The 13120-nt window shown below is 72.2% G+C and overlaps 5 protein-coding genes across 5 annotated transcripts; 2 read left to right on the top strand and 3 right to left on the bottom strand.

The window, feature by feature from the left end:
* Positions 1-111: 111 nt before the first annotated feature.
* On the bottom strand, positions 112-768 carry AURANDRAFT_63352 (hypothetical protein; the record flags this gene model as incomplete). Its single annotated transcript, XM_009037442.1, has 1 exon — positions 112-768. A coding segment is annotated over one exon (657 nt), but the record flags the coding sequence as incomplete, so codon positions are not given.
* Positions 769-2625: 1857 nt separating this feature from the next.
* On the bottom strand, positions 2626-5016 carry AURANDRAFT_63351 (hypothetical protein; the record flags this gene model as incomplete). The annotated part of the gene is made up of 2 exons (XM_009037441.1): positions 2626-3855; positions 4339-5016. 2 exons carry the CDS (start codon positions 5014-5016, stop codon positions 2626-2628), a joined length of 1908 nt encoding a protein of 635 aa, XP_009035689.1.
* A 166-nt stretch (positions 5017-5182) lies between these two features.
* On the top strand, positions 5183-6154 carry AURANDRAFT_23897 (hypothetical protein; the record flags this gene model as incomplete). The annotated part of the gene is made up of 1 exon (XM_009037443.1): positions 5183-6154. The coding sequence occupies one exon, from the start codon at positions 5183-5185 to the stop codon at positions 6152-6154; it is 972 nt and encodes a 323-aa protein (XP_009035691.1).
* A 1619-nt stretch (positions 6155-7773) lies between these two features.
* Positions 7774-8271, bottom strand: AURANDRAFT_7707 (hypothetical protein; the record flags this gene model as incomplete). The annotated part of the gene is made up of 2 exons (XM_009037150.1): positions 7774-7948; positions 8075-8271. Coding segments are annotated over 2 exons (372 nt in total), but the record flags the coding sequence as incomplete, so codon positions are not given.
* Positions 8272-10792: 2521 nt separating this feature from the next.
* Positions 10793-11886, top strand: AURANDRAFT_24555 (hypothetical protein; the record flags this gene model as incomplete). The annotated part of the gene is made up of 2 exons (XM_009037444.1): positions 10793-11252; positions 11402-11886. Coding segments are annotated over 2 exons (945 nt in total), but the record flags the coding sequence as incomplete, so codon positions are not given.
* Between the last annotated feature and the right edge of the window lie 1234 nt (positions 11887-13120).

Here is a 13120-nt window from a genome sequence, read left to right as displayed (position 1 = left end):
TAGACGACGCCTGACAGAGACACCACCTTCACTCACGTCGGTATTATACCACCGCTGGGCTCGCGCGTCGTCGTCGCCGCTCGCCGCGAGGACCCGATGGACTTCGTACACCTGATGCGCGCCCGAGTCCTTGATCTCCTTGATGCTCTGGAACGTGAGCTGCAGCTCGCCGACGAAGCCGTCCACGTCCACGTTGAGCTTGACGTCGCGGTAGCCCGACGTCCCGCCCCGCAGATTGTCCTTGCACCGTAGAATTCTCAGCTCCTCGCCGCGCGCCGCCGCGCGCAGCTTCGAGATCGCCGCGTTGAAGTCGTTCGCGGTGCCGTAGACGCCCGTCGCGCGCTCGACGTCGACGACTCGCGCGACGTCGCCGTCGTAGTCCGCCTCGGCCTTCTCCGTGATGCGCGGCGTCCCCTTGCGCGGGCCCTGGAAGTAGGCGCCGCCGGACTCCTTGACAGGCTGCTCGAGCGCCGCGTGCATCGCCTCGGCGCGCTCGCTGGCCATCGCGACGAGCGCCTCGACGGTCGCTTCCCGCGGGAGCGCGCACCGCGGCGGCTTCTCGCCCGGGAATTCCGCCTGGAGCGCCGCGGTCTCCCGGAGCAGGTCATCCGCCGCCTCAGCGCAGGCGGCCCACGCCGCATCGTACAACGCTTTGACGTCCCGCTGCGCGTGGGAGATGGCGTCCTTGAGTCCATCTCGATCGCAATTCTTCACGTCGCGGTCGCCTGCAGCCGTCCGCGGCACGGCCCGCTCGACGGTGCTGTACATGGCTTGTACATCGCTAACGCTCGCGCTGGCGCCCATGGTCCTTTCGTCAGGTCTCGGCCATCGTTCAGCGCATTCCCGGGTCGGAGGGTAAACATGTCGTTTTGAACCTTCAAGAAAATCCGGATGGCAGCGGGCTGCGTGATGTGACCGCATCCTCCCAAAGGCAGCGGGCTGCGTGATGTGACCGCATCCTCCCAAAAACCATGCCCGCAATTCCCAGCGCTCGCCGAGCCTTGCTTACATACCTCCTTCTTTGCGGCGCGAAAGCAACCAACGACGACGCGGGCATCGCAACAGCAATACGACACACCACGGGCCTCGAGGTCGTCGCTGCTGACGCCGGCGCGGCACTCAACGCGAAAAACTGCAAAACGCCGTCGCTCTGGATCTTCCTGGGCGGCATGTACCGCACGTTCGACTGGACGCAGCGTCGGTTCGCGGCCGTGGCGCGGGCGTCGGTGGGCGAGTGCTACCACGTCGCGGCGGTGATGCCCGTCGAGGTCGACAGCCCGGCGACGCGGAAGCCGTGGGCGCGCCAGGGCTGGAAGCACTTCGACGCCGCGCGGGACGTGTCGTCCCGGCCGGACGCCGTCGCGGAGCGGCTCCGGCGCGCGTCCGACGAGGTCTTCTCCGGGCGGCTGGCCTTTGCGGTCGTCGACCGCGGCGACGGGCCCGAGGCGCGGTGGCCCGGCTGCTTCACGAGCTACTGGATCGGCGAATGGGTCGTCGCGAAAACGACGACGCACCACCACGGCTGGGCCGTGGACCGCCACGCCGTCGTCCTTCGGACGCGTCCGGACGTCGCGCTCGACCCGGTGGGCTTCGACCTCTTCAAAGCCCGCGCCTTCTTCGCGTCGCTCTACCCGGGCCACGACGCGCACGTCGTCTTCGGCCAGCAGCGGCAGGGGTCGCAGGGCGACGTCCACGTCACCACGTCTTTCGGCACGTACGAGGCCGACGTGGCCGCGCCGCTCGTCCGCCGTCCCCGCGCTTCGAACCTTCCCGCGTCGCTTCGCACCTCCCCCACCGCGTAGGCCGAGGCGTTGCGCATCGAGCACGCCAACTTCTCCGCGCGCGATTCGCCGACCGCGCGGCTCCTCCGGCGCCGGGGCCTCCGGAACGGCTGGGGCTACGGGCGTTCCGTCTACGGCCTCGGCCACAAGCCGCCGGCCGACAAGGACCCCGCGTCCGCCGGCGTGCCGCCGACGCTCGCCGACGACTGCTTCTGCGTCGATGACAGCTGCGCGGCCCCGACCTGCCTCGCGACGGTCCTCGAGGCGGACGTCGTGCCCAACTCGAAGATCGTCCGCACCAAGGCCGCCGGCGAGGCCCTGGCCAACGCCACGCTCGATGCCGATCGCCGATCCGAGCTCTCCGTCTACGAGCGCCGCGCGGCGTCGAAAAGGTGTCTCCGCTCCTATCCCCCGCGTCGCGCAGGTACTGCCCCGAGTACGCGGTGGCGGACTCGCGAGTCCGCGCGCAATACGCCAAGATCGCCAAGTCCTATATCCCCGGCGGCGGCGCATTCCTTCGCGCGCGGGAGCCCCGGGAGATCCCCTCGAACGCGACCGGGCACCGAGTATTCGCGGCCCGCGGCGACGCGCCGGCCCGCGGCGACGCGCCCTCCCGAGCGTTCGCGGTCCGCGACGACGCGCTCTCCAGCGCCGTCTGGAGAGTCCCCGCGTGCGCGCCGCCCGGCGAAATTCGCGTCCGGCCGCTCGCACACTTCGTCGAGCCCGCGGTTGCGGCCGAGGACATGGACGACGACGCGACCATCGCCAGGTGGCTCGTCCGCTCCGACGAGGTGACCCCGGCGACGCCCTCCCCCGGCGCGAGATAGGTTTTAAAAGCGCGACATCAGAGCGCCGTCCAGGGCCAGTCGTCGTCGCGACGCCTCCCGGCGGGCGTCTCCGCGGAGTCGCGGGCGCGGTAGACGGCGTTCGCGAGCTCCGCGGCGAGGATGCGGTCGTAGTCGCGGTTCGCGGCGCCGCGGCGACGGCCACGTCTCGACCCTCCCTTGACCTTGCCGACCGTGGACTCGCGGAACTCCGTGCCTTCGTACTTGAACCTCAGCCCGTCGACCTCGGACTTGGACTTGAGGTGCGTGTCGACCATGTCGCCGTTGCTGCTGGGGACGGGCACGAGGTCCGGCTTCTTCGACACGCGCTGGAGGCGGTCGAGGTAGGGCGACTGGCTCTGCGCGCGGCGCCGCGCGTTGCGCGCGTCGCGCCGGCCGCGCTCGTCCGTCGGCGAGCTCGACGGCGACGTCCACAGCAGCTTCTTCTCGAGCTTCGTCGGCGACGGGCTCCGCCGCCGCGGCGCCGCCGACGGGCGCGACGCGAAGGGCGGCTGGTCCAGGAGCCGCTCGCGCTTCTGCTCGACGACGTTCGTCGCGTCGCGGAGCGGCGACTCGCCGTCGAGCGGCTCGCCCGCGACCCGTTCCAGGTCCTCGACCATGCCGGCGATCTCGCGGAGCGACGCCTCGATCTCGACGCTCACGGGCGACGCCGCGGCCGCGGCGACGCGGCGCACGATGTCCGGCGACGCCGGGTACGCGCCGCTCGCCGGGAACGCGGCCGCCGCGTGGTCCGCGGCGCCGAGGACCGTCGCGGACGTCGGCGGCGACGGCGCCGTCGACGCGGACCGCGGGTCCGTCGTCGCGACGGGAGGCGCCTCGACGGCCGCGGGCGTCCGCGGCTCCTCGAGCGTCCCGGCCAGGACCTCCTCCGCCGCCTTGCGGAGCGCCTCCTCGTCGTCGCGCCGCGCGGCGGTCGGTTCGCTCGCCGGCGGCGCGTCGTCGGCGCTCGTCTCCTCGAGGCGCGCCTTCTCCGCCTTCTCCGCGAGGGCCGCGAGCGCCTTGCTGCGCTGGTCCCGGAGGAAGCGCCGCAAACTCGCGGCCTTGGTCTCGGCCTCGCGCTTCTTCGTCGCCTCCAACCGCTTCTTCGGCGGCGACGCCGCCGGCGCGGTCGGCGCGCGGCGGAGGAAGGCCGTCTTGTCGCTCGGCGTCGCGCGAGCCGCGCGGTCCTTGACGGTCGTCGGGATCTCCCAGGCGACGGGCCGCCGCGGGCTCGCCGGAGTCTCGAGGACCTGGGCCTTCTCTCCGCGCGCTCGCCGCGGCGTACTTTCGGGGCTCGCCCCGCGGCGACTCTTCGCCTTCCGCTGCGGGCTCGGGGATCGCCGCGGCGTCGGCGGCGGCGGCGGCGGCGGAACGGGAGCGCTCACCCGCCCCCTGGGCGGCCGCGGTACGTCGACGCGCCGCCGCTCCTGTCGCGCTCGTTCCCGCTCCTCGTCGCTCCCGTCGTCGTCGTCTTCCAGCAGCTGCTGGGGCGAGCCCGGCGTCGTCCAGCGGATCGAGGGCCGCGGCGCGGATGCGCGCGGCCGCGCCTCGGGCGACGACTCGCGCGATCGATCCACGACGACGACGACGGGCTGCTGCGACGAGCCGTGACGGGCCGCTCCGACGAACTGCTGCGACGAGCCGTGACGGGCTGCTCCGACGAACTGCTCCTCCTCGCGCCTTCGCGCCGGCGGCGGGTCGTCGATGTAGACGACCTGGGGCTGTGAGCAAACCCTCGAGTCCGCCGTGTCCTCGTCGATGTAGACGACCCGGGGCGGCCGGCGGACCTCGTCCGCCGGGTCGTCCTCGTAGTCCTCGTAGTCGTCGTACGCGCGGCCGTCGTCGTCCTGGAGCACGACTCGTCGTCCATTCCCCCGTCGCACGACGACGACGTCCTCGTCGCCGCCCTGGTCGTCCTGGAGCACGACGAGGTCGCCGCGGCGGTCGCGGCCGAGGCGGATGACGCGCGCGCCCGTCCGCTGGTTCTTGCGCGACACGGCCCGGGACACGCGCTCGGCGTCGCGCGCCTCGAAGTCGTCCTCGACCACGAGACCGCCGCGGGGCCGCCGCGGCGACAGCGACCGGTCCTCCTCCTCCTTGGACCGGCGGACGACGACGACGCGGCGGCCCGCGGCGGGCAGCCGCGCGGGGTCCGCCTTGGCCGGGTAGGGGGAACCCTCAAGTGCCCTCCCAACGACGCCTCCCTCGCTCGAGTGATCCACCTCCCGCACGACGACGGCGCTCGAGCGGCGCCCCGCGCGCGCGTGCAGCGCCGGCTCGGGCCGCCGCGCCGCATCGTCAAAGTCGCAGCCGCGCGGCAGCCACTCGCGGCTGCGGAAGCCGGCGGCGCGGTTCAGCTCGTACTCGGAGTGCGTGTCGCGGTACTCCTCGTCGTAGTAGGAGCCGCCCATATTGCAAGTCAGGGGCTACGGCGCAGCCCGCGGTAGAGGCACTTGCGTGAGAAACGTCGAGATATACTGTAGTATGCGCAGACGGTGCTAAAGTTTACCCAAGACAGCTCCGACTTCGACTTCCGCGTTGGCAGGGTGCGCTGGCGGTGCACACGCTGGCGCATACATGGGCGGCGGCGCGAGCAAGAAGAAGGACGCCGAGTGGGAGCTCGAGTACGAAGGACACAGCAAGGCCGTGCTCTGCGTCGCCTTCTCGCCCTGCGGCGCGCGGGTCGCGACGGGCAGCCTCGATGGCACGGCGCTCGTCTTCAACGCGAAGAGCGGCGGCAACCAGCTGACGCTCGAGGGCCACGGCGACGGCGTCGCCTGCGTCGCGTTCGCGCCCGGCGGGGGTCTGCTCGCGACGGGCAGCCACGATCGGACCGCGCGGCTCTGGGACGCGACGACGGGCGCGGCCGCGAAGACGCTCGAGGGCCACACGGGCCACGTCCTGGGCGTCGCGTTCGCGCGCGACGGCGCCCGCGTCGCGACGGCGAGCGGCGACTGGACGTGCCGCATCTGGGGCGTGGGGTCGGGGACCGTCGAGACGTTCGTCACGGGCCACATCGACATGGTCATCTGCTGCGCGTTCAACCACGACGGCACGCGCTTCGCGACGGGCTCGGCGGACAAGACGATCAAAATCTGGAACGCGGCGCGCCTGTTCAACGGGGACACGAAGCGATTCGACAACGCGACCGGCGCGCTGCTCCTCACGTTCGAGGGCCACGAGCACCACGTGACCTCCGTGACCTACGACCGCAAGGGGGAAAGGTTGTTGAGTTCGTCCCTGGATTCGTCGGTGCGCATGTGGGACGCGGCCAAGGGCGACGAGGAGTTCAAGCTCAAGCACCGGAGCGGCGTCGCGGGCGCGGCCTTTAGCGAGTGCGAGACAAGGGTGTTGTCCTGCTGCCGGGACAAGTCCGCGCGGTTGTGGTGCCTCGAGTCGGGCAAGGAGGAGACGAAGCTCAGCGGGCATAGGAAGGCGGTGAACGGCTGCGCGTTCTCCGCGGAGTACGTCGCGACCGCGGGCGACGACGAGGTCGCCAAGCTCTGGCTTCCGCGGAACGACCTGCTGAAAGAGTTCGAAGAGGACTAATTTGAAGAATGTTTTTTTATTTGGGGCGGCCGAAGACTGGCCGCACTTTTGTTGGCCGCACTTTTGTGCGGCACGTTCAAGGTGCCGCAAAGTTGCCTCTCGAGCGTCCACACGATGGCGCGCGCCATTGCCGCGCTCCTCTGCGCCCACTTGTCGTCGTCGCTGCTGCTGCGCGGCGGCACGCGGCGCGTCGCCTTGTCCATGCGCGACTCGTCCTCCGTGACCTGGTTCAAAGCCGGCGACCGCGTGCGCGTGACGGAGTCCGTCGTCGCGCGCGGCGAGGACCTGCTGGGCCGCACGGGCACCGTGACGGACACGTGGACCAAGTGCGAGGAGGACCCGCACTGCTGCTGCGCGGAGCTCGCCGAGGAGACCGCGGCGGTGCACGTCCGCTTCTCGAGCGGCGACGGCGCGTCGTTCGAGTACTACTTCGCCGAGTCGGAGCTCGCGCGCGAGAAGGCGCCGGCGCCCGCCTCGTCGGCCTCGTCGGCGCCCGCGCGCGAGAAGGCCTCGTCGGCCTCGTCGGCGCCCGCGCGCGAGCGCGACCGCCGGCCGGCCGCGGCCGCGGCCGTCGCGTCCGCGGCGATCGCGGCCGCGGCGTCCGCCGCGGAGCTCGAGCCGCTCCTGGCCGCGGAGCCGCGGCGCGACGTCGCCGTCGCGCTCGTCGCGCCGCTCCTCGCGTACAAGGTCGCCGCCGTGGCCAACGGGCAGAAGCTCATGGCGTCCCTCGACGCGACGATCGCGCTCGCGGCCTTCGCGGCCGTCTACCACTGCCTGCCCACGTAACTGTGTCGCGGCGGGCGCCCGGCCGTGGCGGCGCGCGGGGCCCGGGGCGCTCAGCAGAAGGCCTTCCGGGGCTGGGCCTGGGGCCCGAGGCGCTGGTCGATGCGCCGCTGGAGCGTGGCGACGAGGTGGCGCTGGCTCGCGACGGTCTTGCGGCCGTGCGTGCGCTTGGCGACGCGGAGCTGCTTGGGCACGGAGGGCTTGGACTGGCGCTTGACGCGGCCGCGGGGCTGCGCGGGCCGTTTCGGCGACGCCGGGCCCGGCGCGGGCCGCCGCGGCGACGGCGGCGCGCCCGGCGGCGCGTCGTCGAGCTGCTGGCGCGCGGCGAAGGCGGCGAAGGACTCGCGGACGCCGCGGCCCGTCGCGCGGCCCGTCTCGAGGTCGAGCACGTCCGCGTCGCCCGCGGCCTCCTCCGCGAGGGGCATCGGCGGCGGCCTCGCGTCGCGGCCCGCGGAGAAGCGGTCGCCTAAACCGTGGAGGAAGCAGTCCGCCTCGGCGAGGAGGTGGCTGTAGACGACCTTGGGCGGCGCCGCCTCCGTCTTCGGGAGCTTGTCGACGAAGTCGGACCACGTCCGGTTGTGCACGGAGATGCCGATGCGCGCGAAGACGGCCCTTAAATCCGCCTCGGAGAGCGCGCCCTCGCGCTGGTGGTCCGCCCGCAAAAAGGCCGTGCGCACCATCTGGGGCCGCGTGAGGAGCCGGTCCTTGAGCACGACGCTCAGCCGGTTCGAGCCGACGTCCGGCGGCGGCGTCTGCGGCGGCACGAACTTGTAGCTGTGGCCCAGGTCCAGCCCCGTGTAGCCGTGGCCGGCGATGAGGTGGCCGTACTTGGCGAGGAACTCGTTGTAGGACACCATCATGTCGCGGTTCGTGTCGATCTCCGCCATCATCGTCGCGAAGTTCTCGTCCGTCATCGTGATGTTGAAGAACTCGAGCGCCTCGCGGTACTCCGCGTAGGTCAGCGTGCCGCTCTTGTCCTCGTCGAAGAGGCGGAAGATCTTGCGCGCGTTGCTGCTCTTGGAGAAGAGCTTCGTCTCGAGCGCCTGCGAGATCTCCGGCAGCGACCAGTTCGGGATCGTCTTCTTGTGCTCGAAGACGTACTCCTTCTCGCCGATGGGCAGGTCCAGGCCCCGGTACTCGTGGCCCCGGATGATGGCGCCGTACTTGGCGATCCACTCCCCGTAGGAGATGTCGCCGTCGTCGTCCTTGTCGATCGTGTGGACGAACGTCGCGAAGTCCGCGTCCGTCATGACGATGTTCATGTCCTGGAGGAGCTGGCGGAACTCGCTGTGCGTGAGGGACCCCGTGCCGCTCACGTCGGCCCGGCGGAAGAGCAGGTCGCACTTCATGCCCTTGGTCGCGAGCCGCTCGCCGAGCGTCTTCGCGACGGCCTCGGGCGTCCACTTGGGCAGCGGCATGGGCCGGATGGGCTTGCGCTCCTCGCTGTCCATGCGCAGGCTCGTCGCCTTGCTCAGCCGCTCGCGGACGCGCTCCATGTTCGCGACGACGACCTTGTCGCACGCGGACATGGGCCGCGGCGGCTCGGCCGTCCGGCGCCGCGGCGGCGGCTCGGCCCGCGCCGCGGCCGCGGCCGCGGCGGGGCTCGGGTTCGGCACGGGCGCCGTCGCCGCCGTCGCGCCGGAGTGGGAGCTCGGCGGCGCGACCGCGGTCCGCGCGGCCGCGGGCGTCGCCGCGGCCGGCGGCGGCGCGGCCGCGGCGGGCGGCGGCGGCGCGGCCGCGGCGCCGCGGTCGTGGAGCCGCGACGCGACGGCCCGCTCGAGGCTCGCGGAGATGGCCGAGTTGCGCAGCTGGATGGCCCGGGCCTTGCGGCTGCAGTTCGACGGGCCCCGGACGCCCTGGGCCGTCGCGGGCCGCGACACGGACGGCTCCATCCAGCTCCGCGCGGCCGGCGGCTCGTAGCTCGCGCGCGGCGCGGCGGTCTGCGCCGTCGCCGGCCGGCTGCCGAACTGCTCGATGAGGGGGTGGCGCGGGGCCGCGGCGGCCCGCGGCGCGGCCCCGCCGACGGTCATGGTGTAGGAGCCCATGTCGATGAGGCGCGGGGACTGGGGCCGGGCCGCCGCGTCCATCTCTCTGAGCATGTCGAGGTCCATCGCGCGAGGCGCGCGGTGTGGCCGCGCGAAGGGCCGAGCGAGGCCGACCGTCGCGCCCGCCGCGTCCTTGGTCGAGCACACAAACTCTCCGCCAGGCTGGCTTGTCGTTTCGCAAGCGGGAGAGCCATCAAGGTCGGCCCGTGTGGATATCAAGTATCGGCTAAATTCAACGTCGGCGAAGAAGCCCGGCCCGGCCGGATCTCCATGGTCCACTAGGGCGCCCTGTTTCTGCCCGGCGCCGCCCCGCGATGACGCTGGTCCAGAAGCGGCGGCTGAAGCGGCGCTTCAGCGGCCACTGGAAGCGGCTCGTGCCCAAGGCCGAGGAGCGCAAGCGCAAGGAGGAGGAGGCGCGCTGGCTCGACGCGCAGATCCCCAAGACCTGGGGCGAGAAGGCCTACGACAAGGTCCGCGCGTCGGTCCTCGAGACGCTGGCGTCGCCGTCGTTCCAGTTCGTCGCGCGCGAGGCCCGGAAGGAGTTCGTCCCGGGCCTGCCCAAGTTCCTCTGCATGCTCGTGGGGCTCGGCTGCTCGTTCGCGACGCCGCTCCTGTCCGCGCGGCTCCTGGACATGATGGGCGGCGAGGGCGCCAAGGACACGTGCGCCAACCCCGCGGGCTGCGGCGCGTCCATCGGCGACACGGCCGTGCTCATCGGCCTCATCAAGGTCGCGCAGCTCGCGGCGGGCGCGGGCGAGCGCCGCTTCGGCGAGATGCGGAGCGAGCGCGTCAAGGCCCAGCTCCAGAAGCGCTGCTTCGAGGCCATCATGCGCCAGGACGACCGCTACCTCGACGGGTCCAAGGTCGGCGTGCTCCTGACGACGCTCCAGGAGACGGGCGCGTCGTGGCTCGTCTCGGGGCGGGAAAAGAGAGCGAAATTCCCAACTTCAAAGGCTCCGATCTCGGCCGTGTTCCACTCGTTTCGGCTGATTCTTGGACGAGCGATCATCTCTCGGAACGGTCTCGAAGCGTGGATGCTTTCTTCGGAACGCGCGCGCGCGGAACACTCACGTCGAAGCGACGTCGAATCTCTCTTCGCCCGCCCAGGCTCGTCTGCGACGCCGCGTTCGAGGTCACGCGCCACGCCGCGACGCTCGTCTGCGGCGGCTACGCCATGTTCCGCGCGGACTGGACGCTGGCCTGGTGGGTCATGGGCACCGTGCCCTTCTTCTTCGCCGCGCACGGCGTCCGCACGCTCCTCGCGAAGGAGTTCTCGAAGAAGCTCCAGGAGCAGCGCGCGAACACGTTCGCGCGCGCGACGGAGAGCGTCCAGAACCACGCGACGGTGCGCGCGCACGGCGCCGAGCCCGCCGAGGCCCGGACCTACGCGGCGCGGCTCGACGAGGGCTTCGCGCTCAAGCGGACGGCGCTCCTCAAGGACATCTGCGTGGGCCTCGGCGCCGACGGCGTCGTCGGCTGCGGCGAGATCGCGCTGCTGATCGTCGCCGCGCGGCGGCGGCAGAACGAGGGCCTGAGCCTCGGCACCTTCGCGGCGTTCCGCGGCGCGCTCGGCGCGTTCCTCGGCGGCCTCATCGGCCTCGTCGTCGCGGGGAACCACGCGGCGCAGGCGCTCGGCGCCGCGGAGCGCTACGTCGACCTCGTCGCGACGCGCCACCCCGAGATCCTCGACGCGGGCATCTTCGGCGACGCGGCCGCGGCGAAGCCGCGGACGCTCTCGACCGCGTTCGCCGCCGTCCCGCGGCGCGGCGCGAACCTCGACCCCTGCGTCCGGTCCGCGCCCTTGGTCGTCTTCGAGGACGTCGCGTTCCGCTACGACCTGTCGCGGCCCGACGCGCCCTTCGCCGTCGAGGGCGTCACGCTGCGCCTCGAGGCCGGCAAGTCGACGGCGCTCGTCGGCGCGAGCGGCAGCGGCAAGTCGTCCCTCGCGAAGCTGCTGCTGCGGCTCCACGACCCGGAGCGGGGCCGCGTGCTCGTCGACGGCGTGCCCCTCGACGCGCTGGACGTGCTCAAGCACCGGCGGCGCGTCGGCATCGTCCAGCAGGAGCCGTCGCTCTTCGACCGGACGATCTACGAGAACATCGCCTACGGCATGGAGCCGCCGCCGAGCCGCGCCAAGGTCGCGGCCGCGGCCTTCGCCGCGGGCGTCGACGCGGTCATCGCGGCGCTCAAGGACGGCTACGACACGCCCGCGGGCGAGAAGTCGACGCGGCTCTCCGGCGGCGAGAAGCGGGGCGAGCGAAGGGCGCGACGTTCCCGACTTCCCTCTCGGCCGTGTTCCGCTCGTTTCGGCTGATTCTTGGACGAGCGATCATCTCTCGGAGCGGTCTCGAAGCGTGGATGCTTGTCTTGGAACATGTGAAACACCCACGTCGAAGCGATTTTGAATCACCCCGCGCAGGCGAGAAGCAGCGCGTCGCGCTCGCGCGCGCGCTCGTCCGCGAGCCGACGCTCATGCTCCTCGACGAGGCGACGTCGGCCCTCGACGCCGAGTCCGAGGCGTCGGTGCTCGAGGCGCTCGACGCCGCGGCGTCGGGCCGCACGACGCTGGCCATCGCGCACCGCCTCGCGACGATCCAGCGGAGCGACGCGATCGCCGTCGTCGCGCACGGCAAGATCGTCGAGCTCGGCACGCACGACGAGCTCCTCGACATCGAGCACGGCGCCTACGCGGCCCTCGTCGAGAAGCAGAGCCTCGGCGCCTTACACCACATCCCGCGGACGCCGAGCGCGCGGTCGCTCGACGCGGCCTCCGTGACGGACTCGTCCAAGGGCGAGGACGAGCACGACCACGACGACGACGACGAGCTCCTCGCCTACCACCACGCGCTCTCGCACCACCAGCACGACCGGCACCGCCACTACTACCGCTCGATCTCCTTCTAAGAATTCAACCGTCCGACTCTCCGACCCGCCGCGCCGATACCGCCGCTTCTAGGAAGGGGCTTACGCCTTCTTCTTGGCCTTCTTGGCCTCCGCGCGCGACTTGGCGAACGCCGCGAAGTCGGGCACGTCGTAGAGCTCCCCGAGGAGCGCGTCGACCTTCTCGAGCGTCGCCTTGGCCGCGTCCACGGCGAGCCTACGATGCTGTTGTTCGGCGAGGAAAACCGGCCGCGAGACGCCGAAGAAACGCACGCGATGGACTCCTCCTTGGAGATGACGGGCTCCGGCGGCGGCCGCGGCGGGAGCGGCGGCGGCTCGGAGCCCGGCGGCGGCGGCTCGTCGAACTCGGGCCTGGGGGCGTCGTCGCCGGCGCGCGGGCGCGGCGCGGGGCGCCGGGCGCGCGCGGGCACGGCGCCGCGTCGCGCGGCTGCTCGTGGACCGTGAGCGGGTCGCCGTTCTTCATCAGTTCGCCGCCGAGCATGCGCGCGCGCGCGCCTGCGGTTGTTCGCGGGTTTTCCCCCGGCGGCGGCGCGCGCTCGCGGGCGCCGGCGCGCGCGGGCCATGGAGGCCGTCGCCGGCTTCGGCGGGAGGTCGTCGTAGTCGCGCGCGCCCTTGCCCTTGCCGCCGCGGCCTCGCCCCCCTCCTCGGTTTCGCCGCTCTCCTAAGAAACCTGGCCTCTGGCTGCTTCCGGGTGACAAAATCAATTCATCGGTCTCCAATCACGCGCCCCGATCGCGTCCCCGCCGTCTGCCCTGATGCCGGTCGTCGTCGCGGTCGTAGTCGCGGTCGCGGTCGTCGTAGTCGCGGTCGCGGCGGTCTCGGTCCCGGTCGTAGTCGCGGTCGCGGTCGCGGTCGCGGCGGTCGCGGCTCCGGCTCCGGCTGTAGTCGCGCCGCCGGCGCTCGCGGCTCCGGCTGCGGTAGTCGCGGCCGAAGTCGTCGCCGCGCCGGCCCATTGCCACACGGCGAGAGAGGTGCTCCTTCACGACGTTGAAGATTAGCAACCTGCCGCCGATCCTGTCGACGAGCCGCAATTCGTAGACGTCCGTCCCCAAAGCTTGGTGGAGCCGCAGCGTGCCAGCAGCTCGCCGCGTGGGACAGCCTCGTGAGACGTTCGTAATTCCAGCGACCGCACGAACCGGCGTCTCGAGCATACACGACGCACCGGGGCTGCCTTTGGTCCCCGACGGCGCCGGGGACGACGGCGGGGACGGGGGGGGGGGGGGGGGCAACGAAGGGG

Source organism: Aureococcus anophagefferens (genome assembly GCF_000186865.1).
Source record: "Aureococcus anophagefferens unplaced genomic scaffold AURANscaffold_6, whole genome shotgun sequence".
Taxonomy (NCBI): domain Eukaryota; class Pelagophyceae; order Pelagomonadales; family Pelagomonadaceae; genus Aureococcus; species Aureococcus anophagefferens.
Note: the sequence above shows the minus strand (reverse complement) of the source record. Positions and strands in the feature narration are given on the sequence as shown.